This window comes from Prionailurus viverrinus, chromosome C1 (genome assembly GCF_022837055.1).
Source record: "Prionailurus viverrinus isolate Anna chromosome C1, UM_Priviv_1.0, whole genome shotgun sequence".
NCBI classification, from domain to species: Eukaryota; Metazoa; Chordata; class Mammalia; order Carnivora; family Felidae; genus Prionailurus; species Prionailurus viverrinus.
The window spans coordinates 122,301,086-122,328,702 of record NC_062568.1 but is presented as its reverse complement, the minus strand read 5'-3'; the positions used below and the strand labels follow the sequence as shown (position 1 = coordinate 122,328,702).

The following is a 27,617-nucleotide window of genomic DNA, read 5'->3' as shown; positions in this document are numbered from 1 at the left end:
ACTTACGAAGGTTAAGTAAGTCACCCAGGTGGTAAGCTCTGGAGTGGGATTCAAACCAGACCAAGACTCCAGAGCTCATGGGCTTATTGCTATCACACACAGTCTCCCGGTCCAGAGCTACTCAGTGAAGGGCAGAGGATGCTGCAACTGTGACAGAGGAACAAACGGGGAATGCACCACTCTTGTATGACCAGGAGTTCCCAACTATTTCCTATTGACTTTTTTTTTTTTTTTTTTTTTTAGTAAAAGTTGAAAATTTGAAGTCCTTTAGCATCACTTATTTATATCACTTCAAAGTTTGGTGCTCACTATTTCTTCTATCCACATTTTCTTCACATCATAAAAACAGCAGCAAAAATACAGATTAAGGCCATCCCTTTCAAAACAAACAAACAAACAAAAACCTGACTTCTCATCACAGCACCATGGATTAAACACTGAGCTTTTATTGTGCCCAGCACTGTGTTAGTAACATCAACATTATTCCATTTGATCTTCACGAGAATCCTCTAATTTCCATTTTACAGAAGAATAAACAAAATCTCAGAATGCTTATGTAAAATTCCCAAGCTCATGTAGGTAACAAAAGGCAGAGCAAGATTTTCAACCATTTCTGCTTGACTCTCAACTACTGCCCTATACTCTTCCAGTAGAATGCAAGAACCATGCCAACTATGAGATCATTGTATATTCCTCACAGACTGAAACTCCTAAGACAGGGCTGGGGGGTTTACAAAAACACATTAGCCTACCATGCACACATAATATGTTAACTGTCCTCAAAGAGATTAAAGGAGGGGACAAATAAGGACAGAACAACAAAAATTTAAGTGATAAGTTGTATCAGATGGTCAATTAAAGAATAACAATAATAATATATAACACTTCTGTTATATTTTACAACTCTGTAAACTGTTTCTGACCTTCAGAAAAATTAATGGGTACTAATCTTGTCTCTTTGTCTTAGCAGACTTTGAGCACATTGCATGAACACTCTGATCCCCATCAGAAAATGGGAGGAGCTGTTCTGAGGATTGAACAGGTACCTGCAGGAAGGACCCAGCAGAGGGCCCTAACCAGACAGGCACAGTGCAGGTGCTCACCTAACTTTGGGATCCTTCTCGAGGCTGCCCATGCCTAGCACAGAGAGCTCATGGCTCACGGGAACCTTAAAAACCATCCACCGAAGGAGCAAAGTGAGAAGAATGTGCTGTGATCTTAGTCTCTAATGGAATTCACACCTTTTCTACAACTGCCCATTTTCTGAACTCAGCTCTGAAATGAGCTATTATTCTCTGTCTCACTCTTCTTCATATTATCCAAAATAATTCAATGTCCACCTTTTCCTTTGGGAAAATCAAAGGTTGACATGGCTACCTTTTGAACTCAAGCTGCTAAAGATCCCTTTCTTCTGTTCAAAAAGTTTTACTGATTTTGAAAGGTCTTATTGATAAAACACAAGAGAAACTCAGGGGAAAAGGACAAAGAGAAAGAAGAAGAAAGAGAAAGAATAAAGAGGCCAGAAAAGAAAGAGAAGGAAGAGAGCCCAAGAGGAGCAGGGAGAGGCAAAAGGCTATTGAATGCATAATTGCTAACAGCCTTAGCAACTGGCTCATGTAAGAATCATGGAGCATTATTTTTAAAAACCAAGGGGAAAATATTTACATGAAATCCAAAGGATATATGCTCTTTGTTGAATGCTGCAAAATGACAATGTATTCAATTCATTAATTCATGAATTAGTGTGTATGATGTTTACTTCTGGCATCATTAGCATTTCTGAGCTGAATATTTAAGAGAATAAGGGAGAAATTTAAGGACTAAAGACAGAAATGAAAAATAATTTTTTGGTTTTTTTATTCCACTTGTGTGCTTTGGCTTTATCTGTACAGCAGTACTGAGATTCAGGGGCTGCGCTGAATGAAATGGGTGACACGAAACCTGCCAAGGCCCCCTTGCAGTCCTCTGCCCCCCAGGTATGTATAGAAGTCACAGGAATTTCAAGCAATTTTTTCTAATTGTCCGTATAAATGATAGTTTCAAAAGCAGGTATGTCACAATAAACACATATTAAGAGTAAATTAGGCCTTAATTATGTTTATCAAGGTTTATGTCCTAATTAAGAACAGAATGACAACAATAAACATGACTTACCAGCAGAATTAACTCTGCCACAATTGTCTACTCTTCCCAAACATTCTTTGTGTGCTCTCGCGCCACATTTAAAACATAAATAGCCTTGATAAAATGTTCCTCTGAAAGATAAAATTAGAGGGTGATATGTTAAAAGGTGCTAAGTTCTGCCTACAGGAAAGCACAAGCACGAGAAAGAAACTGAGGGAACATGATACTCTGTGAAGTCTTCTTAGCCGAGGGATGGGGCCTCCTGGAGCTTGGAAGGGAGTTCCTAGGTTCAACGCTGAGGAAAGATCTATTGACTCGAAACTGTTAAGGCAATTTCCCCACTTGAGAACATTTTGGCTGGTACATTAGAAAAGTCAGAGACACTGAGCGATTATACCAGTTCCTTTAAACTGAGAAACAAGACTGGGCAAGCCTACCTCAGGAGCATCTGGCAGACTTTGCAGGATGTAACCCGACTGAAGGTGTGCATCTTGAACTCATGGAAATTGGAGTCTGCGTAGTCTGGCCTTATGTTCGATCTATAAAAAGGAAAAGAAGGAACTTCTTCAAGAAAGTTTCACAACAAAATAGCAGTCATCTAAAACCGAGATTCATCACCATTACGTTGGGTGGAGATCTGATTCAAGCAAAAAAGCTATTAAATATGCAATGTTTTCTAAGCCAAAAGTAGGCTTTGCATTAAAATATGCACTAAAATCTGGTTGTGTGCGAAGCAGCAACACGTAAGGATTTAAGCAAACTACTCCTCCTCAGAACTGAACTTTACAGAATGGCCACACGGGTCATCCTGCGAGGAAAAACACAAAAAAACATGCTGGATGTTCATGCTGCATGACAGATTCGCTAGCCACGTCACTGAAATATAAACTAGATGGAGGGGGCAGGAGGAAAGAGAAAAGGGTGCCTCATTCCCACAGAGGCCATCTCTAGGTAAGTGGATGGTGTAATGATCTAGAAAAGTGAATAGAGTAGTTTTATAAAACTTCTTGAAACAAAACAGGAGTCCGATGTTTAAAAACTTCCTCCTTAACAATTCACTTCCCATGCAATCCAAATAAAAAATAAACAAAATTATTATGTTTTATATTTTACTTCTATTTTGTGCATATGCAAAAAATACATTAAGCATACCACAAACTACCATAACTGAGATAACATAAAAAAATAACAAAAGTGACTCTGTGCCAACACTGTGACAACTACACGATGTTCATTACACCAACCCTAACTACTCAGCGCTCATAATATCACTAATTTACAAACAAGGAAACTGAGGCTAACACTAAAATAAAGGAAGCAGCAGAGTCAGACACTCCAGCCTAGGTCTGTTCTTTCTGCCCCAAAGCAACAGTACAAGGAGGAATTCAACAATATTCACCTTAATATAATTAGACTGTTGGAAAAAGTCAAACTTGGTCACTCCTAGAGGAGTTTTTTATATTATTCATAATTTATGTCACAGAAGAAAACAGAAAAATTAGAAATGGACAAGTTAAAAAGCAGATACAAATCAGAGGTACACCGGAAAGCTAAGACTGTGCTCTCCAAGATGTTACAAGCAATTTGAGAGAGTGTAGGAAAAGTTTGAGATACTGATGAGCTAGGATTTCCCCTTTTATAGAATACAGCAACTCTCCACCACACAGAGGCTTGGTGTAATGAAGCATAACACAGGTGGGAGACCAGGCATCAATCTCCGAGGTACCAGGAGAAGCCTTATGAAAAAACATTCGCAAAGGCAATTGGAGTAGCAAGCAGTGATGCAGAAGTGTCAGAGAGGTCAGCCTTCCAATCCATCTGCTGAATATGAGCGTGCTAAAAATGAAATCAAATATTAGTGCCATCTGGGATTTCTCTGCTCCATGCTTCTGGTGACCTCACTTTTTAGGAAAATGTTCTGCTGCGTGCTGAAAAGCATGGCCACTTCCATAGCGGTATTTTTGGGCTCCTGATTAAAAATTATAGTTCTTCATGAATAGACAAGTAGAGAAAAGATAAGGGCTGAGAAACACATCTCTTCACATTGTTCAGAAAACATTTGATTCTGGCACTGGAAAGAGCATCAAACCCCATTTCCTTAGCCAAGATGGCCTGTTGTTCATTTTCTTCTGAACATCAAGGTGATACAATCATACGTGGATTGTCAAGTAACAGCTTCAGTCCTGGGAACTGGAAGAATTCATCAGGCTGGAGTTGTCATAGGTCTCCTTCGGAAACTAAGTGGGTTCCAATCAAGTAAGAATTTAATTAATTTTAGAAGCTTGCCTGGGACAGAGGTGCAACATCTTTCTCTAAGGGTCAACTCAAGTGATAGACAGTCTTTCAACCATCAGTTAATTTCACCAACTAACCATGAAAAGCTGACTTTTCAGAAGACATAAGCTCAGAGGAGAATCACACTAAGAGGTTAAGAAGAAGTCTTAAAATACAGAAAAAAAAAATTCTAAAAATGTTGTTAACAGTAGTCGCCATAGTGAAATGAGACTTGAAATGGTAGGGTACATGGCAGGAAAGAAACGTTGGAATTCAAATTAAAAAAAAAAACCTGTAACTGCCTATTATTTTAAATTTAAAATCAAACACTCAAGAATAGACGTTAACTCTATGACCCCGAAACTGTTACTGGGGCACTATAGAATACAAAAGTATAGTTCAGTGCAGGAATCTGTAATTAGACCACCTGGGCCAAAGTCCTGACTTTCAAGTCACTAAACGCATGACCTTAGGCGAGTTAGTATGTGTAACACAGAAATACTAATACAACCAAATTCACAAAGTGAGGTGATGTATGTAAATTACATAGGACTCTGGCCCAGAGTTAGTGTTCAATAAGTATCAGCTACCATTTATGAACTGTTGATTCCAGATTCACAAAATAATGATGTGATCAAGACAGTGCTTTATGAGTTCTAAGAATCTTTTGGTAGTCTTGGGACCAGTCCCCAGAGGATTTCCATTCTGAGAATTTCATGCAAGAAGGCCATTATATGCTCAGTGTCCTTCAAACCAGGAATCTATATACAACTATTCAAGTACAATAAGAAATCGGGTTGCCCAGGAGAGGACATGTATGAAAAAGTCCAGGGTATTGGATGAAATCATATCAAGTGTCAACTGAAGAGAGATGTCAACACACATGGACACATGGACACTGGGGCTGCAAAAACCAAAGACAGTAAGTTGGCTGGATGGGAAGAGTTGGAAAGGTATACTGGAATAGAAAATATAGACAAACATCAGAACTATAGGTGGATAACAAAAGAAAAAAAATGATCCAAAGTGGCATTTATTGCAAACCAGGCACATTAACAGGCTCTTCACACAGTTTTTTTACATTTACTTCTCACAAGAAACCTAGAAGGCAGAGTCATTCATTCATTTCATATTGATTAAGTACTCATCAGGTACACAGGACCTAAGGCCAGAGGAAAAGAAGGATCCTTCCACCAGGGCCCAATGAGTTAAGAGGGCAGATATAAGAGATGAATAAGAGAGGTTGGCAGGGGCCAAGGAAAGAGGTGAGATCTTATACAGAGATTAATACCACCTTTAGTTGACAAAAAAATAATAAAAATTAAAAAAAAAAACAAAACCTCTGTGGCTACTATAAAGAGCATTCCTTGTAGTGAAGCAAGAATGAACACAGAAAGACCATACAGGTTGGGTTATCTACAGATGAGAACTGAGGATCAAATATTGGTTAGCTTACTTGTTCAGTCATGCAGCTCTACATAGAGGGCGGACTCCATTTAAGTAACCTGTTTTGATACATGACAGTTTACTTATGAGAACCTGCACAGAATCTTGTAGATTTCTCAGTGAAATGTCCCCATTTCTTTTGCTTCATACATGGCCCATTATTAATACAATTAATCAGTCAATCAAATATGTACAAGGTCAGGTATACAATGCTCTCAGGCCACCTTTTAACTTGACATGCTCTCCCTAGATCATCGCCTCTTCTCACCTGGCTTCATGCTATATTGAGGACCATGTGCCTCCCCTTAGCTTGGGTCTCTTCTCCATTCTCTGAATCTGAATTTCTAGTGGCTCCTCAGGCATCTCAAATGCAACACATACAACACTCAACTCCACAACTTTCCTAACATATCGGATTCTGACCAAATTATGATTTTAATCCATCAACATTCACTCTATCTTCTAGCCTGGAATCTTCAAAGTTGCAATGAGTTTTTCCCTTTCCCTCATACCTTCTACATATTCATTTTCCTTTAACCCCTCCTCTGCTCCAATTTCTCCTCCCCCCCCAAACCATAACCAATTTCTGATTTCTGACCTTAAACATACCTACTCAAAAATTCAGGTTCCATTCTTTCTCCTCACGACCTAATTCAAGCCCACAATATCTCTCAACTAAATTGTTAAAATGATCTTCTTAATTATTCCATCTCCTACTTCCTCTTCCTACTTAAGGCCACGATCCATACTATTCCCAGAATTAACCTTCAAAAATTAAAAATGTGGGAGCACCTGGGTAATTCAGTCAGTTAAGCATCTAACTTTGGCTCAGGTCATGATCTCAAGGTTCATGAGTTAGAGCCCCGCATGGAGCTCCCTGTTGTCAGTGCAGAGCCTGCTTCCTCTCTTTCTCTCTCTCAAAAAATAAACATTAAAAATATATCACTCCTTCCCTTGAAGACTTCTGCTGGTTACTATTGCCTATGGAGACAAATGGCATACAAAGTGTTTTATGTTCTAGCATGCCTCTTGTATGCCTCTTTTTCCCTACTCATAAGCCTTATACTAAGTTACACAGACCGTCTCACATTTCTTAAACATATTCTTCTCATCCATAATTCTGCACTTTTGTATTCCATTCATTCTGCCTAAAATGTTTCCCTCAACCTGCAGCTGTGAATGTACCTAGTTACTCATTTTTGACTAGATAAAAATGTGACTCCTTTGATAAAATCTTCTGTGAGTCCACCTGATAAAGATAATGATTATCAGGGCGCCTGGGTGGCTCAGTCGGTTGAGCGTCTGATTCTTGATTTCCGCTCAGGTCACGATCCCAGGGTCATGGGATCGAGGCCCACGTCAGGCTTCCCACTGAGCATGGAGCCTGCTTAGGATTCTGTCTCTCTATGTCCATCTCCCCCACTCACACATTCTCTTTCTCTCTCAAAAAAAAAAAAAAAAGATCATTTCATCTGGGTTCCAAGTACTTTTCCAGCCCTCTACTATAGTACTACATTGTATTGTAACCACTTATTATGTGTTTCCTACTACCAGAAAATTATTTCTGTGTTACTCATGTTTATATTGCCAGGGCCTACTTCAGTGTCTCACATTAAATACATATTGTTGTTGAATAAATCAAGGCTACTATCTATATATTCAATATTTACCACTTAAAGAGGAAAGAGCTAAAATAAAAAGCATACTTACTATCCCTAGAAAACCATCCACTGAGTTAAAGAAACAAAAACACACATCCATGAAATACCCAAAATATATAACTAAAGACAAAGGAAATAAAAAGGAGATCAATTAGTGGCTACACTGGAGCAAGTCAGAAGAATAAGCAGTGCTTGGTAGATGAAAAGGGGAAAGTGACCCAAGTTTGGGGGAAAAACAAGATTGAAAGTTCAGAAATGGGTATCAGGTGTTCACAGAATGGTGGATCGGTCAGGTTTACTACAGCATCTGTGACACCAACATGGTTAATTTTATGTGTCAGCTTGACTGGCCATTGGATACACAGATTTTTGGTCAAACATTTTTCCAAGTGTTTCTGTAAGAATGTTTTTGGATGAGCTTAACATTTAAAATGGGAAACTGAGCATTATCTTCAAGATATGTACTTACACCACACCTCTTTTTAAATAACATTTTAAAATACAATAATTTATCTCATGAATAGAAGAACCAAAAAATGCCCGGGATCATCTCAACATATGCCAAAAAAAGACATTTAATAAAATGTACCATGTACTTCTGATGAAATTCTAAATAAATTAGATGCTGAGGGATACTTCCTTATAACATAATAAAGCATATCAAGCTAAAGACAATAAAAAAACGTATTTAATTTTAAACACTATCACTATCCTATTGAAGTTAAGCAAAGTTTGCTGATGTCAATTATATTATTCAACATTGCTCTTGAAGATCTGATCAATGTAATATGACAAAAATAAATTTGGAGGGATATTGTAAAAAAAAAAAAAAAACCACACACAGAATTATCATTTGGAGAGGACATTGTTGGGACAACTGGGAAACACCACAAGAAGAAATGCAAACTAATGAAACTAAGAAGCAGAAAAGACACATCAGTGGTATCTGGAAAAATGCATCTCTAAGCTTCCAACGTTCCCTAGCAGTGAAATGCAGGGACATGTGGGTTGTGTTTTCACACAGTAGAATTCCTTGAGACTCAAAGTTCAAGGATTTTTTCAGAGGCTGGTCACACACTCTGCCATCATGATCAGCCACAATCATTAAAAACCCCCAGAAGGAAAGGAGATGTTCACCATAAATCACATGGTGGGGAGAAAAAAAAAAAAGTGTAGGTAGGCTAGCACAGTGAAATTCAGTACCCTTGGCACACCAGATAACCTTACCACTTGGCACCACAGGGCACATTTCAAAACCTAAGTTCTCAGGTGGCAGCCAAGGGACAGCCAGGTAAGCAGACCCTTAAAACGACAGCAAACCCAAGCCTGCTGAGGTAACTCTTTCCTGCGTGAAAACATCCAAGAAAAATCCTAGCATGAAATGTTCAGGCTCTATAATAATAAAATTTAAAAATTAACTGAGGAAAATAAAAGTATTCAAGCAAATAAAAGCTGCATAACCCAAGTGCTGAATAAGAAGCTTGCATATTATGAACACACAATCTCTCAATTTATAAAGTTAAAACAATTCCTTTCCCCCAAATCAGCGCGCGCGCGCACACGCGCGCACACACACACACACACACACACACACACACACACACACACACACACACACACATTTTTTCACTTGAGAAACGATTATAAAATTCAACTGGGAGAATAAACGTGTGAGGGTGATCAGGAAGATTTTAAAACCAAGACAAATTATTGTAGGCAAGTATGTGGGAAGTAATCTAAGAGACACTAAAATGTTTTTTAAAGGTTTGTTATTTAGGGTGGGGCGCCTAGGTGACTCAGTTGGTTAAGCCTCTGACTTCAGCCTAGGTCATAATCTCACCATTCTGAGTTTGAGCCCTGCATCAGGCTCTGTGTCGACAGCTCAGAGCCTGGAACCTGCTTTGGATTCTGTGTCTCCCTCCCTCTCTCTCTCTCTCTCTCTCTCTCTCTCTCTCTCTCTCTCTGCCCCTCCCCTACTTGCACTCTGTCTCTCTCTCAAAAGTAAACATTAAAAAAATAATAAATAAAATAAAATAATAAAATAATTAAATTAAATTAAATTAAAAAAAATAAATAAATAAAATAAAAAAAAATAAAATAAATAAAATAAATAAAATAAAATAAAATAAAATAAAATAAAATAAAATAAAATAAAATAAAATAAAATAAAATAAAATAAATAAAGGTTTGTCATTAGGGATGGCTGAGTTCAGGTCATGATCTCATGCTTCGGTTGACAGGGTCAAGCCCCACTTTGGACTTTGCGCTGATGGTGCAGAGCCTGCTTAGGTTTCTCTCTCTCCCTCTCTCCTCTCTCTCTCTGCCCCACCCCTGCTCTCACTCTCTCTCTCAAAATAAGTGAACATTTAAAAAAATACCTTATTAAAAAAATAAAGGGATGTTCTTAAATTTGTATGGGATTGACAACAAGACAAACAGAAAGACCAATAATACAGAAGACACTCTTGCTATGTGATTTTTGTGACAGTTTGTTCACTTATTTGCCTACTCAAAAAAATTAAAAACTTATTAAATACATAATATGTGCTAGGCAGTGGGGTAGAGTGATGAGAAGAAACAAGTCAAGTTTGTGCTTGTTTGGTATTGATGGGGAAAATAAGTATCTAAATAATTCCATAAACAACTATGAAACTAGAGGTGTGCCAAAGAGTGTTAGGAAAACTTAACAGCTTGGAATGTGACCTTGTGAACAGATTACCACAGAAGGCTTTCCTACAGAAACAATGCTTGCACTGAGATCTAAAGATAATCAAGTAGGTGAAAGGAATAATGTGCTGGACAAAAAAACCACATTATAAATATATTTTAGAAAATGCATTTGCAGCTTTTTGAACAGATTAAGGAAATTACATTTCTACTACCTATTTTATAATGATATAAATTTTAAAGACTGATGTCATTTATTTAACAAATATGTATTACCTGCCAATGACATACCATGAACACCAGCAATAAGGAATAAGACGGACAACATTGCTGCCGTCATACAGCTTATTTCTACATTTGGATGTAAATTTTAGGCGGAAACTTGAAATTATTTTTAAGAAAACAACAAAAACACAAAAGCAATTGAAAAAATATTGATGACTACGTAATCTTTAAATGTAAAAAAAAAATGGCTGTATTTATTTTTAAAAACCAGAATTTTCCTTGAATCAAAAACAATTAAAAAAACAAAGTAGGAAAGTATCTCTAATATGTATAATAAAGGATTAATGTCCTTGCAATATATAAGTGTTCTTGAAAACGTATGAGGAAAAAAAAAATGAATGGGGTGCCTGGGTAGCTCTGTCGGTTAAGCATCCGACTTTGGCTCAGGTCAGGATCCTGCAGTTTGTGGGTTTGAGCGCTGCCTCGGGCTCCATGCTGACAGCTGAGAACCTGGAGCCTGCTGCAGAGTCTGTGTCTCCCTCTCTCTCTGCCCCTCCTCTGTTCATGCTCTATCAAAATAAACATTTAAAAAAAATTTTTTAAAGAAAAATGAACACCCTAATTGAAAAATTAGCAAAAAAATTAACAGGGCAGTTTATTAAAAAAAGAAACAAAACAATCAAACACATAAAACATGTTTGAGCTACTAGTAACCAAAAGAAATGCAGATTTAAATAAGATACCATTTCACGTATCAAACTGGCAAAAAAAGACAAAGATAAAAGAAAACACATAATACTTAGTGCAGATGAAGCTACAGAATATCCAAAGATTAACCTTAAAGATTTACTAACCCTTTGGCATAAGTTTCTATTTATTAGACATAATCATGGAGCATTCATTATAACATTTTTAATAATTAAAAATTGAATTGATTTAATTAAAAAATAAGGAAACAGGGAAATTATAGCACATCTATGCAACTGAATACCGTACAACAATCAGAAATGAAAACGTGAACATACATATTAGCCAAGAAAAGTATCTGCAATATACTGTAGGAAAATAACTTCTTACTAAACAGTATCCATAACTGTGATTAACATAACACTTAACTACTTGCTAACATACCTATGTGAAAATGAGAAAAAGAGGTAAAGGCATTATGCATGATTTTTTTAAAAGTTATCTGTGTTTTCCAAAGTTTCTACAGTGAACATGCATTATTCAATTTATTCTTTACATCTACCCTTTTTTGAAATGAAAAGAACAACAGAAATAACCACAACAATATGTACAAGCAAGTTGACTAAAGTACACAGATAATATGTCACTGAACAGGATCTGAGGCAAAGATGTGTCGCAAAGCCTCTGCTCTTAATCACTATGCTAAATATATCACAAGGCAATTAAAAAGCAAAGACAAACAGAATTGTTTGCAACATATGTGAACATATTCTTGGTATAAAAGGAGCCATTACAAATCAATGATACTATAATGATAAATTTGACCCATCGAAAACTTGGCAAAGGATACAACCAGGAAATTCATAAAGAAAAACAACTGATTGAGAAGCCTGTTCAGGCTTCAATCAGTTTTTCTTTATGAAAATGTAAATGTAGAGCTATGGATGCTCTGGAACATGGGAAGGCTACAGCAAACACAGTGTTTAGAACAGTCATTCCTGGACACTAATTGCTTTGCTCTTCCCTTCTTGCCACACCGCCCCCTCCCCTCCTTAGGGATATGATTTTTGTGAGGCTACTTTCAGCCTATGAACCAACAGAGCTCATCATCTGTAAATATTTCCTTAAATGGAAGTATACATACTGTTAGGGCTTCAAAATGGCAGGCTAGCCCCAAGTATAAAAGCATAGCACTACAGCAGGAATTGAATTTTCTGGAAGAGGCAAGATGTTGCCCCATGAACACCTGCAGACACAGTGACTGGCAGTTGTAGGCCCAGGAAAAGCTAGCTGAGTCGCATTTGTTCCTGCTCTATTTGCTATCAGTCACATCTTCTATCCCTGACTAATTAAACAGGATTCTATCCAAATTTCTTGAGTGTGGGGGTGGGGGGAGGAGGGTGATATGTATTTTTTTTCTTGCTAATACATCACCCACTAGAAAACCCTGGTTTGCAAAACAGTAAAAATTAAAACATTTTGTTTATAATAGTGAATACCTGTAAACAAACTAAATATCCAATGATGAGGTTTTGGGCAAATATATTGTGGTACCTCCACATAATGGAAGAATAATCAGCCATTTAATTGTATTCAAGAAGAGGTTTTACAAGAAAATACAAGTATAAAGGTATACTGTAAACAATACATATGTACATATGTGTATTTCTGTTACTATAGAGAGTATAACACAGAAAAAAAGAGAAATTAGGACCATTTTAGAGTCTCATAGCATCACATAATGTTCCTTCACTGTACTTGTTTACAATATCAATTTTTACATTTATTGAATGATTATTTTATTAATGTTTCTCTTCCCCCAAATAATATAAGCTCCATGAGGCCGGGGCTCCACCAAATTGATTTAATCACTGTATTCCTAGCATCATACATGGCACCTAGCATAAACAGGCATTTAACAAATGCATTAAAGTTTAATGGAGGACAAAAGAAGATTAAAGATATAAGTGCAAAATGAAGTTGGTGTATAAAATATATTCCAAGATACAACCTATTGTTAAATACAGGTTACAAATTTAGTGCCAAACTTCCCAGAAACCAAAGCAAAGAGGAAAATGGGATAGCTTCTAAGATAAGTACACATATTTTCCTGGCACTACAGTGAAAGAAAAATCGCACTGATAGGTTTTCATAAAAGGGGTTTTCATAGAAGTGTGGTATGTAGCCAATGTCTTCAACAACATCCTTATACACACAAGTGTGCACCTGCCACTTCCACCTCTTCTTCCTATGAGCCCAGGTCATCATTCTAAAGTACAGCTCAGCAAAAGCAATTCTATGGGGTCATCTTTCAGAACGTATTCTATCACATACCATCACTTAAAACAGTCCTCATCTCGCCTGAAGTCAGATATCAAGCTTTGGCTAGTCAAATATATTTCCAATATAACAATTACTAATTCCAAACATATGAAAATTATCTATAGAGAAGGCAAGCATTTGTGCCAAAACTTGAAATACTAGATCTAGAGGTACCAGTCCTTATAATTTAGAAGAAATTTCCATAACAAATACAAGGCTGTTACTATCTTAACTGATATTAGCTTATGCAACTCATTTCTCCAATGAGGACTGAAGATAGATCAGAAAATGCACAAATCCCACAGCTCAAAAGAGACCTAAAGTTGTATCAAATAGAGACCCCATTCCCCACTTAGTCCCCATGATGCAGGACAGATCACCAAGCTAGCTGGAAAATGGATCTAATTTAGGTTTTGGTATACTTTGAGATTTACCAACTAAAGAATATTAAGAATATGAGAACAGCATATCCAGGTTGTTTTTGTAATGTCTCAAGTGATTCTGAATTCTCCAGTTCTAAAAAGGCATACTTAGAAGTCTTGGCAAAATAACAAAATATGATCATTTTATTACCTCAATGTAGGCTTTCCTATAAGATACCATTTTAAGAATTTCATTAAATTATGGGTTTTCCTTTGTTACCATGAAAATTTTCAGAATATCCTATATTGTCAACTATCATATATTGTGAAAGTAAATCCACCAAATAGCTAATAGATAAGTACAAAGAAACTTATTCACACAATCTTTCAGTAAACAATACTAAATCCTTACTTGTTTTTTCATAATTTGTTCACTCAACACCACAGCATACTAATTACACTGCTAGCTATTGGAAAGGGCAATAAAATAAAAAACAAACAGGCTCTCCAAAAACCAAGTTAAAAAAATAGAGTTCAGAAGGGACACCTTCACCTATTCCTAAGGTTTCACAAAAGAGAAATTTATAAATCACATCCAAATCTTATTCTTTATATTCCAAATCACGTACAGTCTTTTATCTAGGGAAACGAATAGTTTCAAATACCAATAAATAGTCTTATCTATTATATAGTGCACTTTTTTATTTCATTCAATGTTGACTTTATAGTAATTTTAAATATACATCCATCACTGAATTTGTGACATCTCAAGGAAAATATTGAACGAAATGTAAAGTCAGTTAAATCTATAATACGTTCAAAGTAGAAAAAATGTCAGACTACAAGTAATTTGGGTCTTTGTTGCAAACTTGATGTGTGGCTTTTGGCATATAACATCTTTCTATTTTTAGTCTCTTTGCTAATCAAAAAATTATATCTGTCATCCTTGCTATAGAAGGCCATGTGAGAGAAGGAAGGAGGATCACCAATTGTTGGTACCTATTCTATCATTCAGATTTGTCCTGAAAATAAAACATATATATACATATCATATTAACTTTTATTTATTAAATTAAAAGCATTATACAAATGCTGGATGGTACATCTATTCTTACTGTTATTGTTGGCTTAAATGACAACTATGTAGTGGAAAACCCAAAGGCCTCATAAACGCAGAAGAAAATCATGACCTACCCACACATATCCTGAATCAATGGAAATAAAGATTTTCTTGTAGTAGACATTTAATAAGCATATTAAAATTTATTTATTTAGTCATACATTCAACACATTAATTGAGTGCGTATTATATGCTAGTCACTTTCTAGAGCTGGGAATAGAACAGTGAATTTATCCACCCAAACAGTCACAGCTCTCCAGTTAATCTGGATTATCTTGCTTTAATTCTTCCATTAAAATATACTGTTTATACTCTTGATACTGAGTGAGGAAGGGAAAGAGAGAGGGGTCTACAGGCAGAGAGACTCTCAATTTTCAGGATTAAACACCAAGACATGTCCCACTGTGTTAGGTATTCTATGTAAGGGATAGGTTTTAGGGAATTTGGATTTTCTCATTCTCTGGTCCAATAAATCTGTACCCTAAATTCAAACACTGAAGATAAAATGAATTAGGAGTACTGAGTTGGCATGGTGAATTTAAGTTCTTGTAGCACATTCTAAATTGTGGCTGATAATATGAAGTTTGCTGGTGAATTAATGTGTTTTATCAGCATACGGAAATGGAGATGCTATTGCTCCAAAGCAATACTGGGGAACAATAGAAGGAAATCTGAAAGATAATCTGACAAGCCTCATAGGGATTTCCTTTTCAAATTCTGTGATGATTATAGATGAAAACACCTTTTTAAATCATTTTAACTTTGCATTTCAAGTCTATGTTTTATACTAAACTCCACACACAAGTGTAAATTGAGCAGGATTTCAGTATAAATTTGGCAGAATTGAAGCTAGGATCTTTTATCAAAACCAAAACCTACACTCCACAAAAGTACTTTAAAACATTAAATATACTTATTAGAGGGAAAGGCATATTCATTATTAACACTACCGTGACAAAACAGATGACTGATAAAGGTTTTTAAGGTGGTTTGGTCTATTCTAGGCCCCGTGGAACTTCTGCATCATGAAGATGCCTGTCCTCTACCAGCTTGCCATCAAGACTCATGCATGCCATACTCACTCACTTGCCATAAAGACTCTCACATGGACAACTTGTGCAGGAGGGAAGAACTTGCACAGCACTTGGAGAATTATGTGAAAGCAGTCACAGAACAGCTTTGGGAGCAAAACACAAGAACTGGAGATAGGAGGACAGGTGGCTCATCAGAGTCCCCATTTCAGAGCAGGTGCAAGGAAAACTTTTATTAAAGTAGGAGAGAAGGGATTGGCGTTCAAAGTATAAGCTGGGTAGAGTAAGGACTTGTTCAGGTGAACAGCTTGACAGTTGATGCTCCAAATTCTAGGGTGGACAAGAAAATCATTGATGGGTTCATGCTTCTAGACCAAATTTAGGCACCAAGAATTGAATCAGGGCACATGAAAACAGAAAGGTAACAAAAGTTATATAGATCTCGATGGGGGTGGGGGAGTGTACATTCAGTAGAATAACTAAAGAAAGATGATCTCAAGGTATGGGCTGCTGCTGTGTGTCCTTCCTTGTATTAAAGAACTTTCTGGAGCAGATCAGGGGCTACTGAGGCTGACAGATTAGAACCACATGGCCAATGACCTTTGCTAAGGTATAGGACCTCGGGAAATGATTCAGCGTTCAAACTGGAAACAATGGATAAGTAGCACTGAGAAGGCAAGGCACTCCATTGTTGGGAACTAGTGCAGGATTAGCAGAATCAGAAAAAGGCTGGATAGGTAAGGAAAACAGAGGCTCCAGAGGGCAGCAAACACACTTGACCTTCAAGGAGAGAAACAAAATGGAAGCTGTGCTCTCCCCTTACGGCGGATGGGGAAACAAACACAAACGCATCGCTCTCCCCACAAGGGAAAACACAATGCTGCCCCTCACGGTATCAAGGCGACCTTTCAGGGAGGAAAAAAACTCATGCTTCTTCAGTCTATCCCCAAGACTGAAGAAAATCTGATGATGCCTTGACATCAAACAACACAAAATAATCAGGAAACCCAAGTAAACTCCTGGCTTCCTCCAGCCACAGAATGGCTGAGGGCTGCCCTTCACTACTACTTTACATCTCCAAGTATTTGGGTGATAGAATTTCCCAAATATTTCTGCAGAAAATGAATCCAAGCCTGCTATTACTCTCTGGGTGTCCCAAAGAACAGATAGCAAGAGGGAGACAGCGTTTTCTGTGGAGTCAGTTGTACTTAAGAGTATCAGAATATGCACAACGGCCCAAACACAGCCTCAATCTCCACCGTGAAGTATTAGATTGATCCTCTATTCCTGCCTTTGTGCTGAATTTTGGTTTCCCCCTGCTCCCTTCAAAACTAATTACATTAGAGAAACTCAGGGTAAAATATTCTGCAAAGCACACTTTTCTCACTATTCTTGTCAATGAACTTCAAATTGTACTGTGATTTGGGATTCTCTGTCCTACAGTCTCTATCCATTTTGAAATAATTTAAACTCCCAAATGAGGCCAAAGGCATACAGAACAGTGAAACTCAAGTAGCTACTCCTAAAACAAAAATTCAAACAGTCTCACTGGCTTGAGATAGACACATGTGCCAGTCTACCTCAAAAACAAAAACAAAAAACACACAATCACCCTCAAAAAATATCAAGTCACTCCAGCAAATGGAGGCATCTCAAAAAAACATCTGAGCACCTTCCATGCTCTAACCAATGTGTAATAAATATACAATGAAATCCTGACCTTGAAGAGTTGTTTTGTGAGGGAAAGGGGACCTGCTTGAATATACAGAGTCTTCCAAACCCCAATGCTAGGTGAGGCCAGGGGTGAACAGCAGCATGAGGCACACCATCCTCCTTTACAAGTCCCTCCCATGGGCCTTGCTTCCCTTCTAGTCACAAGCATCACGGGCCTACATTACTGCCACAGCCTGTGGGCTCAGCCCAACTTATGCCTACGCCCTCAGGGTTCTCTTTCCATGCAGTCTGGGAAAGGGAAGCTGTAATCATCACCTAAGCAACCAGTGAGTTCTCCACCGTTCGCAACCATCCTCCACATGCACTACTGTTTCTTCTGTCAGCTAACAACTGGGTTCTCTCTCTGAGCCGAGTCCTTCAGATTGCCAGGTCAGTTAAGATAGGTAACTTGGTTCAATTTCCTTATATTCTCACAGATTGTGTTTTGGCCTCATGCATGAAAGCCTGTGGATGGCTCCCAGCCACAGCACAGCAACTCTGGCCAGAACCCTGGGCCTGCATTCATCTGGGAGGAGAAACTAAAACTGTTAGTATCAGCAACTTCTAAGTCCTTAAAATCTCTGGAGAATCGTGACACTTGCTTTACTCATATTTTCTCATTCAACATCACAACAACTCAATGAAATAAGCATTATCATCTCCATTTGCAGATTATGAAACTGAGGCTCAGAGAGCTTAAAGTTTGAGAGTCACCTAACTAGAAAATTTAAGTGTCGTGATTCAAATGTTGTCTATTGATTTCCAAAATTAATGCTTCTAACTTTTATCTTCTATGATCCTGAGTTTAACAGAAAAGAGAAAATCTTTAGGGGTCTTGGTTTTGGGGAACTTCCATCTGGCCCATGCCAGGATAATGATCAGAAGAGCAGCCCTAGCACATGGGGATGGTCCACAGCAGGGCATGGTCACATAAAAACCAGTGAGTTCAGAGCTCCAACCCCAGGATGTCCTCATTCTCACCATCCCTTTCCCTGTCCAATGCCAACTCCCAGAAAGAGGCATTCAGTATCACAAGGGGTCTCAGGGTAATGTTTAGCTTGGGAGCTGAAGCTACATCAGACTACAGGGCACACAGCAGCTTCATGGACCAGCTGATAACTTAGTAGACCCAACTCATCCTTGAACCAGAGGGCACACTTGTACAACATTGCTGTCAGCCACAGTCTACGACAGGCTTGTTCCTTCCCAACCCCCAAAACAATTTGCGATCTCCCATTTTTCCATATTCGTTAGTGGTGCCACCACGTTTTCAATGTTGTAAAGAAAGAACCCAAACAATATCTGGGGCACCTGGGTGGCTCAGTCAGTTAAGCACACAACTTTGGCTCAGGTCATGATCTCATGGTTTATGGGTTTGAGCCTCGTGTTGGGCTCTGCTGACAGCTCAGAGACTGGAGCCTGTTTCAGATTCTGTGCCTCCCTCCCTCTCTCTCTCTCTCTCTTTCTCTGCCCATCCCCTGCTTATGTGCACTCTCTCTCTCTCAAAAATAAACATTAAAAAAAAGTAGCAAAAAAATATCAACATGGAGCTGATATAAAAGTTTAATAAGTGAATACACACAAAAAACCCTGCACTGTGCCTGATACATGATAATACAGAATAAATGTTAGATAGTATTACTTTATTTAAATGTTATAACATTTAAATACTGTAAGGTAGATATTATGTCTCCACTTTGTGATGTCCTAAATGAGGCTTAGAAAAGGAAGTTCAGCAACTTGCCCCAGCTCATGAAGCTATTAACGGGCGGAGCTCTGATTTGACTCTTTACAACCCAAAACTAAGGAGTTTGAAAATTATTATGTGGGTTATGAAGAGCAACACAAACATTTCAAATGGGAAAATTATATCTCTAACTATAGTATCCCACCATAAGCTCAAGAGACCCATTTATTCAAGGTATTTTAAAATGTTCATTTTGGTCTCAGCTTCAAACCATTGTCCCTGGTCATGACTATTCCTCCTTATTCCCACAACTCCAAATCCTATCCATCCCTTAGCTTAGGCTCCATGCTTTGAGACCTTCCCAGATCACTGTAGCCCCTATAATCTTCTTTTCTCTAAAATTACATGGCACTTCCTCTTACATTGTTACTCAGTTTCTCCAGTCATTCTTTTATATGAACAGTATTTATTAAATGCCAAACATACATCAAGCACTGTGCTGGGAGTGGGAAGCATGGCCCCTGCCCTTAAGCTCCTTTCAATTTAGGATGAAGACACACAAAGAAGTAAAGTGTTCCCCAAAGGTATAAGATACAGTGGAGAATAAAGAAGAGATTGGTCAATCCTATAGTATAGGCTGAAGGGAGGCAGGGCATGAGGGTGTGAAAAGAGAGCACCTGTCTTGGATCTGAGTCTTGAAAGATGAAAAGCTGTTCCCTTGTCGACCTCAGGAGAGGACAGGTCTCAGGCGAGTAAAGGACACTGTGATCAAAGGTCCAGAGGAATAAAGCAGGGTGGCATGTGCTGGCAGCCTGCAGGAGTTCAGTCTGGTTGCAGCACTCGAGTTGGGCATGGGCTGGACTGTAGATGCTGCTTGCATGTGCTCTAGGAGTCTGATCTTTTCTGTGGGCAGGGAGTGACCACATAAGGCCTGTGTGCACATAGCCAGATTATGTTGGCACGTTGGAAGGAAAACTCTGGCAGCTATGTCATAGAAAGGGTGAGACTAGAGCCAGGGAGATGGCTTCAGAGACTGCTGCAACAGGCTAGGCAGAGGAGTGTCAAGATGCAAACTGAGGCAGTGACACTGGGAATGAAAAACACAGTTGAAATCGAAGATAAAGCTCACAAGAGTCAGGGATGCAAGTTTAGAGATAAGTAATTTAGAAAGAACACTCTTACGAGCCTGTTAGGGGCTTCCAAGTGGCTGTGCAGGCAGCAGAAGGCCAGTGGAGAGGCTAACAGAAGCCCAAAAATAAATTATGAAGACTTTGTATTTCCCTTCTTGATTCCACATAACTGGTGTCACCACTGGGCAGGGTCTTAGCCTCACAAGTGGTCATCTGAATCAAGGACTAATGATACTTCAATTGAACTTTCCTTAAAAATGACGAATGATAAATGGGAGCCTGCAATATAATGTGAAGAAAGAGTGGGGAGGTTAACAAGCCACTCATGGCTTACGGACTTCAGACCAAACTTTAAAAACACTGGTCATGCTGGGTAAATTTCAATAGCTAATCAGAGCCTGCTTCTTGGGTTTCCTGTGCAACTCTTTGGCTATAAAGGAATACTCTCACTCAATGATAATTTTATTGACACGCTCTTCCTTTCCCTTATAGCAACACGGCAACCATATTGTCCCGGGGAAGTATGTACTTTCAAATAGCAATTCTGATTAGATGAAGACAAACACAAAAGTCATTTGAATTTAGGTTATTGCTGGACCAAAAAAACCCCAAAAAACAAAAAGCAAAAAAAACCCTCTAATGAAAGATTTTAATATATGCTATCAATATCCCTATCTCAAATAAATGATGATTTGTGACAGTCTACCTTCAGGGCTGTTGGAAAAAAATCAATGATCTTTTTAAAATTTGAGCTCTGATATTTGCAAAGTGCTTTTGGTTCAGATGAGGAAAAACACTAGAGGAGTACATAAATAGATAAATAAATCAATCTATTAAAAAAAATTGCTCACAGAAGATAAACAAATCACCCCAAAGCAGAATTTTATTAAACTCTACTTAGGTCTGATCTTCACACAAAGCTACAATTCTCCCAGAAAGTCTCTCTGTGCTTTGACTGCAGGTACTGTGCGGATACTTTTCATGGAGCAGTGCTGACCACTAATGGCCGGTTAGCTCATTTTGGTTTTCCCAATCATGTCTCAGAACTGTCTCTGAAGAAGTCATTGATTAAAGTAATCAATCAATTCTCCACTCAATAATGCTCCGGCTTCTTCTGCTTTTAATATCAAAAAGCACTAAAAACTAGTAGTAATCACGTTTCCTGGATCACACTCTATCTGTGCTTTTTGATCAAAGGTTCATAGATAATTTCTTTGGCTTTAAAAGATGATGTGTTCTACTGAATGAGCATAGACTATCAATCTCATTTCTTTATTAATTTTGAATGTAAGCAATGCCTTCATTTATAATTAAACTAAGTTAATTTTGAGTATTACTTTATCACCGCTGTATTTCCACAGAAGGAATAAGTCCTAGTTATTGAATTTTCCTGATGGTTTATAGACTAGATACACAGAATTTAAAGCATATCATCACCTTTAGGGCATGAAACATTCATCTTCCCAAAGGGATCACACTATCATCATCTAGTATGTACATACACACACACACACACACACACACACACACGCAGTAATACCTATTTTTGTGAACCAAAAGAGAACAAGCACAAGAAAAAAAAATGTCATAACTGTTGGGTAGAAATAAAAGATGATGAGAGTACATTATTAATATTGTATCACATTGAGCTTCCACTCCTCCCCCATGTTCTTTATCCATTCAACAAGTCTTCAACATATTCAAGAAATAGGCTGCACAGAGTCCTACACAAGAGCAGAATTCTTAGTGATGTCAGAAAAGAATAGATCACAAATATTTTTAAACCCTCTCTTTAAGATGAATGAAGTTCTAGAGAAAAAAAGAGGATCTTTGCCTTGCCTGGGTCCTCCGGCCATGTTGGTGGTAGAACTTGGATCCTTCCTTACCAGTTTTCTGGTTGTCCAGCACTCGGTGAACTCCACTAAGTTGTCTTTTCCATTTGTTCTCCTTTTCTGTTTTTTGGATGCTGAATATGATCTCCACTATCAAATCTCAGAATCTTTAAACCTTCATTACTATTCATCACTAACATTATTCTCAGCTGTCTTACCTTTCCTCAAAATTATTAAAAATATTACTAAAGCATAAATTAATCATTAGGCATTTAACCTCCAAACACCTTTCTGAAACTAGGCTTATTGGTAATTTTACGTAAGTGTGAATTCTCACTTTACAAATAAATTTAAAAACCAACTGCAAATAGTCTACTAATAAACATTTAAAATTAATATTTGACTATTCCCCAACCAGTCAGGTATTCAGATTGTCAACCTATCTAGTACATTCAAAATGGCCAGCTAGCCATATTTTAAATTAAACATAAGCCCATGGGATTTAGCTTTTGTGGGCTTTGCACATTTAGACTTGTGTCAATATCAAGAGTCAATACAAACCTAATACTAAAACACTCAATCTCTTATGTTGAAATTTTATAAAACCAAGGATTCTCTTAAAGCATCAATACCTTTTAGAGTCATTTTTAAACCCCCAAATAAACTCAGTCTAAGGGGAGTTTCATTATAATTGAATATGGAATTGCAAGTTAGACTGGGCAACACATTAAACAATTAAACAAGCAAGAAGTTTAATTAAATTTCTAATTCGCATTGGATTTCATTCTATCCTACAATTATAAGGTTTCAAGCCAGTATCAAGTATTCAGGAGTGCCCTGCTGAAAATATATCTGCAATGTCAATAGTGAGCAATATATTAATGTCAGATAGATGGTGGAATAATGGCTGTTATTGTTAAGATCACTGGAGGCTGGCTGACTTTTCCTTCTCCTCCTCTACCCCAAGTCCACTAGTCCCCAGACAGGGAAGTAGCAGCTTTTCCTGACAGAGATAATGGGAAAAGAGGTAAACTCCCTCATTTTATGGAAAAGGGACCTGATAAAAAGATTGTCCTTGAAAGAAGAGGAATCGCCAGGAATTGAAAAGGATGTGGGGTCTAGTATCAATCCTACCACTTGCCACTCCTGTGGCTTTGAACAAGTTCCTCTGTCGACAAAGTCACCCTAGATCCAATTGGATATGAAATTGGAGGTCATCCAGCACACAGACATTTAAGGGGGGGGGGGGAACAACCCACCATCTGTTAATTGATCTATCTGTCAAATGGCTCAGGCAAGAGAGGGGTGGGTGCTCTTGATCTTTGTGGTTCCAAAGTTAAGGCTCTTTATTACACTGCCCTAAAGTAAAACCTTCATGGCAAGAGCTTCACGTATATGGGCATGTATCATATGTAAACATGTATGTGTAGAATGTGTGTATGTGTATAATACAAAATGTGCCCAAATAAGCTGTCCTGAGGAAAAGGCTTAGCATAGACTACTTACCAGCTTGCACAAGTTTAATGCCACGAGGAAAAAGACAGCTCAGCTAAATAAACAGATGAAAAAGTATTTTCAAGACCAGAAACAATAATGTAAGCTTAGAGCTCGACGTACAGAGTCATCATTGTCACCAAGCATCATTTTAATCTTGAGACTTCCTATCTGGAAGGATTCAGAAGAGTTCCTAATCCATTATTCCAAGTCTGCATGGTATTTAGAAAATTGCTTTGTAGTGTTCCTTCTTAGTAGATCAAAGCCCTGTAAAACCATTTAGTTTTTTTCTCAATCTGAAAGATGTTTAGGTCATGATAACTGGAAAATACAATGCAAACCCCTACTACAATTAAATAGGCCAGGATTAGTTTTGGCTTAGTAAACTACCTACGGCCTCAGATCTATTTTGTAATATATAAAGCACTATTTCCAAGCTATCTGGTTTTTAAAATGCACCAATAGCAACAGCATTAATTTAAAATACCAGTGTTCAATATGTCAAAGCTCAAATATTCTCCGAGAGGGAGCTTTAATGCATATATATTATTAATGCACTATCAGAGAACAGATCCCTGAGTTGATTCTGACCAGTGAGTCATTAGAGACTACAAAAAAGCAAATTTGGAGTATGATAATAGATAGACAGAATTTTTTTCTGGGTGATCTCACTATCCAGGGGAGAAGAAACAAAGTACAAGAAGTTTGCAGCTTCAGGTTGGGGGATAGGAAAACAGACTTTAATAAAACATTGTTTTTGTTCTTTACTAGCCACTTGGGCAAGAAACTCTTTAGAGAAAAGAACGGGAAAAGCATATCTTGAACCACGGTGGAAGCTCTATTATGAGCTGGGTGGCCCAGGTGGGTACTTATATCTCTGGTCCTTAGTTTTCTTATTTAAAAGAAAAAAAAAAAAAGGAGAGATAATTGTCACCATCATAACTTCTATGAAGATTTAATGAGACAAATATCAAAAAGCATAGCACTGTACTTGGAATACAATGTTAGTATCACAGAATATTAATTCTCTCATAGGATTGATGCAAGAGGGGAAGAATATAAAATAAGACAGTATTATTTTTATGAATTTTTCAATTTATAAAGCCCATTAATTTAGGGCACTTGTGACTTTTGACATTTTTCCCCCTTTCCTCAAAGGCCTGGCTACTTGGTGCAGACTGATATTGCAAATATAAAGATGTGGATAGGACTAAAACCACGGCCCAGTGGAATATTCTAATCACTTGTGAGGCAGATAATCTGAGCTCCCAAACTCAGTGTTTTCTTAGACAAAGGTGTTCAGAAGAAAGTGTGCTATTCTAATAAGTAACAGAGACGTCAGATGCTTCTGCTCAGTGCTTCAAATTGGGCTCTCCCCAGGAAGATGATTCAATGTTCATCCTAAAGGAGAAAAATGTTCATCCTAACATTCATCCTAAAGGAGAAAAATGACTGTTCTCACACTGTGCTCCTATCTCCAGTGACTTATGTAATGCACATCCAATGTTACCTCAGTACAAACACATATATTTAAAACTCATCTTAATCCACCCTGATAACTAACCAGGACTTAGTTTCAGACCACAGGCTTTTTCTCCCCAATCCCCTTACCTCTAAAAGAGAATTTAGGGTTGCCTGGGTGGCTTAGTTGGTTAAGTGTCTGACTCTTGATTTCAGCTTAGGTCAGAACTTCACGGGTTCGTGAGTTTGAGTCCCACATCTGGCTCTGTGCTGACAGTGTGGGGCCTGCTTAAGGTTCTCTTTCTCTCCCTCTCCCTCTGCGCCCCCCCCCCAGAATACATACATAAACATAAAAAACTAAAAATAAAAAAGAATTTAAACTCTGAGACTAAAATCACATCATCTAGACAACTGGAAAAAGGAAACATCAAATTAAATCAAACAAAAACTTTGCATAGACTGTATTAAGCATGATTCTAAAAGGTGACCAAAAATGTTGCTATAAGTTAACTTGTAAATTAAGACTTAATTTACATTAAGGAAATTCTTTGAAGCCCAAATCATCCTTATACATTGTTAATAATATACACGATGTTATTATTTGATTCTGTAAAAATAACCAATTCTTATCCAATAGCATCACTACAGAATAAGGGGAAAGCATTTAAGTTCTAAATCATACTTTTCATCCAGTATGTGAATATACTACACAAACATACCTCTTGCTTTTAAAACAAACTGAAGGAAACTTTCGTCTCTGGAGAACAACAGTAAGCATTCTTGTTATAAATGAGACAGCATGGGGTGAGGGAAAAAGCTCTGAATTGAGATTCAAGATCAGTCTCTGCCACTTGTTAACTAAAAAGCACACACAAAACATTTAATCTCTATTTTTCTTTATTTTTTAAAGATAATACCTTCTGGCTATCTCACAGCATTCCTTAATCATCAAAGTATTATGGAAACTATAAAGCGGTGTAAGAGTAAGGAATTATCCCTATATGCTACCAGACTCTAAATACTCTGACATGAAGGAATTAAAATCTGAAATCTTCCTTATAATTATTAGAATCAGAAAAACATACTATGCATAATTCAATCAGAAGTCCCCAAATTGATTTCTCAATAACTTGGAGATAAAACTGTCTCATTTAGTTCTTCTGTGGGGATGTTAGCAGTTGGCATTGCACCCTGCCCATAATATTGGACTGAAATTCAGCATTAACTTACGCATAACTTTATACCTTTATATTAATCCAGGTTAGCATTCACCTAAACTAGTTAATGAAAGCATCTTTCGAAATTAAGTTTCTTTTCATTTAAGGTAAAGAATGTTTAAACCTTGAAGCTGGAGGAACAGCTACCTTCAAATGCCTGAAGGGTCACCACATAGAGGAAAGACACATGTTCCATTTGGGCCCAACAAGTGACATTACGAAATTATTCTCAAACAGGTTTCAACTCGTTGTAAGGAAGTGATTTCTACAGTCAAAGGTAAGCAACGAGCAAATGAGTCCAGAAGTGGTGAGCTCATCACAAGAGGCATGTAAGCACAGACTACACTTGGAAAGAAATTGTAGGAAAGGGTTGAACACTAAATGGTTGGAATAGAGGAACACCAAACTCTTCTCAAAGTGTCCATCAAACAGTATGGTTTCTGAGGATCTTGATAATTATGAGCAGGTATTCAGAGTATACGAGAGAAAAATCACCTAGAACAAATTAATTTTTCTAAATTACATATCAGTGATATATGGCATTTTTTTCCTAATTATTTAAAGTAAAATACATACACTCAACCTGTAATGACTTTTTCTAAATTAAGAGCAAAAACTCCAGTTGCCAATGCCTTTCTTAGATTCCCAGAAAGTCAGTAACTCTCAAAATTTTCCTGGTTGCATCACCTGCACTGGATTTTTCTCTGCTGAAATTTCCAATTCCATTATCCTCACATCAAATAAGGTGTGGCAATAAGCCAAGGGAGATAGGCTAGAGGAGCTCAATTTTTATTTATTTTTATTTTTTAAAGTTTATTTATTGTGGGGGGCGGGGGGAGGGACAGAGAGAGAGGGAGAAGAAGAATCCCAAGCAGGCTCCACACTGTCATCAGGGAGCCTGACGCACGGCTGGATCTCAGGAACCCTGAGATCATGACCTGAACTGAAATCAGGAGTCAGGCGCTTAACCAACTGAGCCACATAGATGCCCCTCAAGTAGGACTTTCTTATTTCTCCAACTACACTGCTATTGCTTACTGTCTTGTGAAGAGGAAAAACAAAGTTTCTTCTATTGCTTCCATTGTAAGGATAGCCAACCTTCTATCACTGTTTATTTTGTACTGTAGAGCCCAAAGTAATAATTCCTATGATTTAATAATTTAT

The 27,617-nt window shown here is 37.7% G+C and overlaps 1 protein-coding gene across 1 annotated transcript in view; it reads right to left on the bottom strand.

Moving 5' to 3' along the window:
* Positions 1-27,617, bottom strand: part of VAV3 (vav guanine nucleotide exchange factor 3) — a 352,519-nt gene that overhangs the window by 121,555 nt on the left and 203,347 nt on the right. Inside the window, exons 16-17 of the mRNA XM_047870461.1 lie at positions 2,562-2,663; positions 2,155-2,255 (exon numbers count right to left, since the gene is read on the bottom strand). Of these exons, the coding sequence (XP_047726417.1) occupies positions 2,155-2,255; positions 2,562-2,663 (203 nt within the window). The remainder of the gene's footprint in view (positions 1-2,154; positions 2,256-2,561; positions 2,664-27,617) is intronic.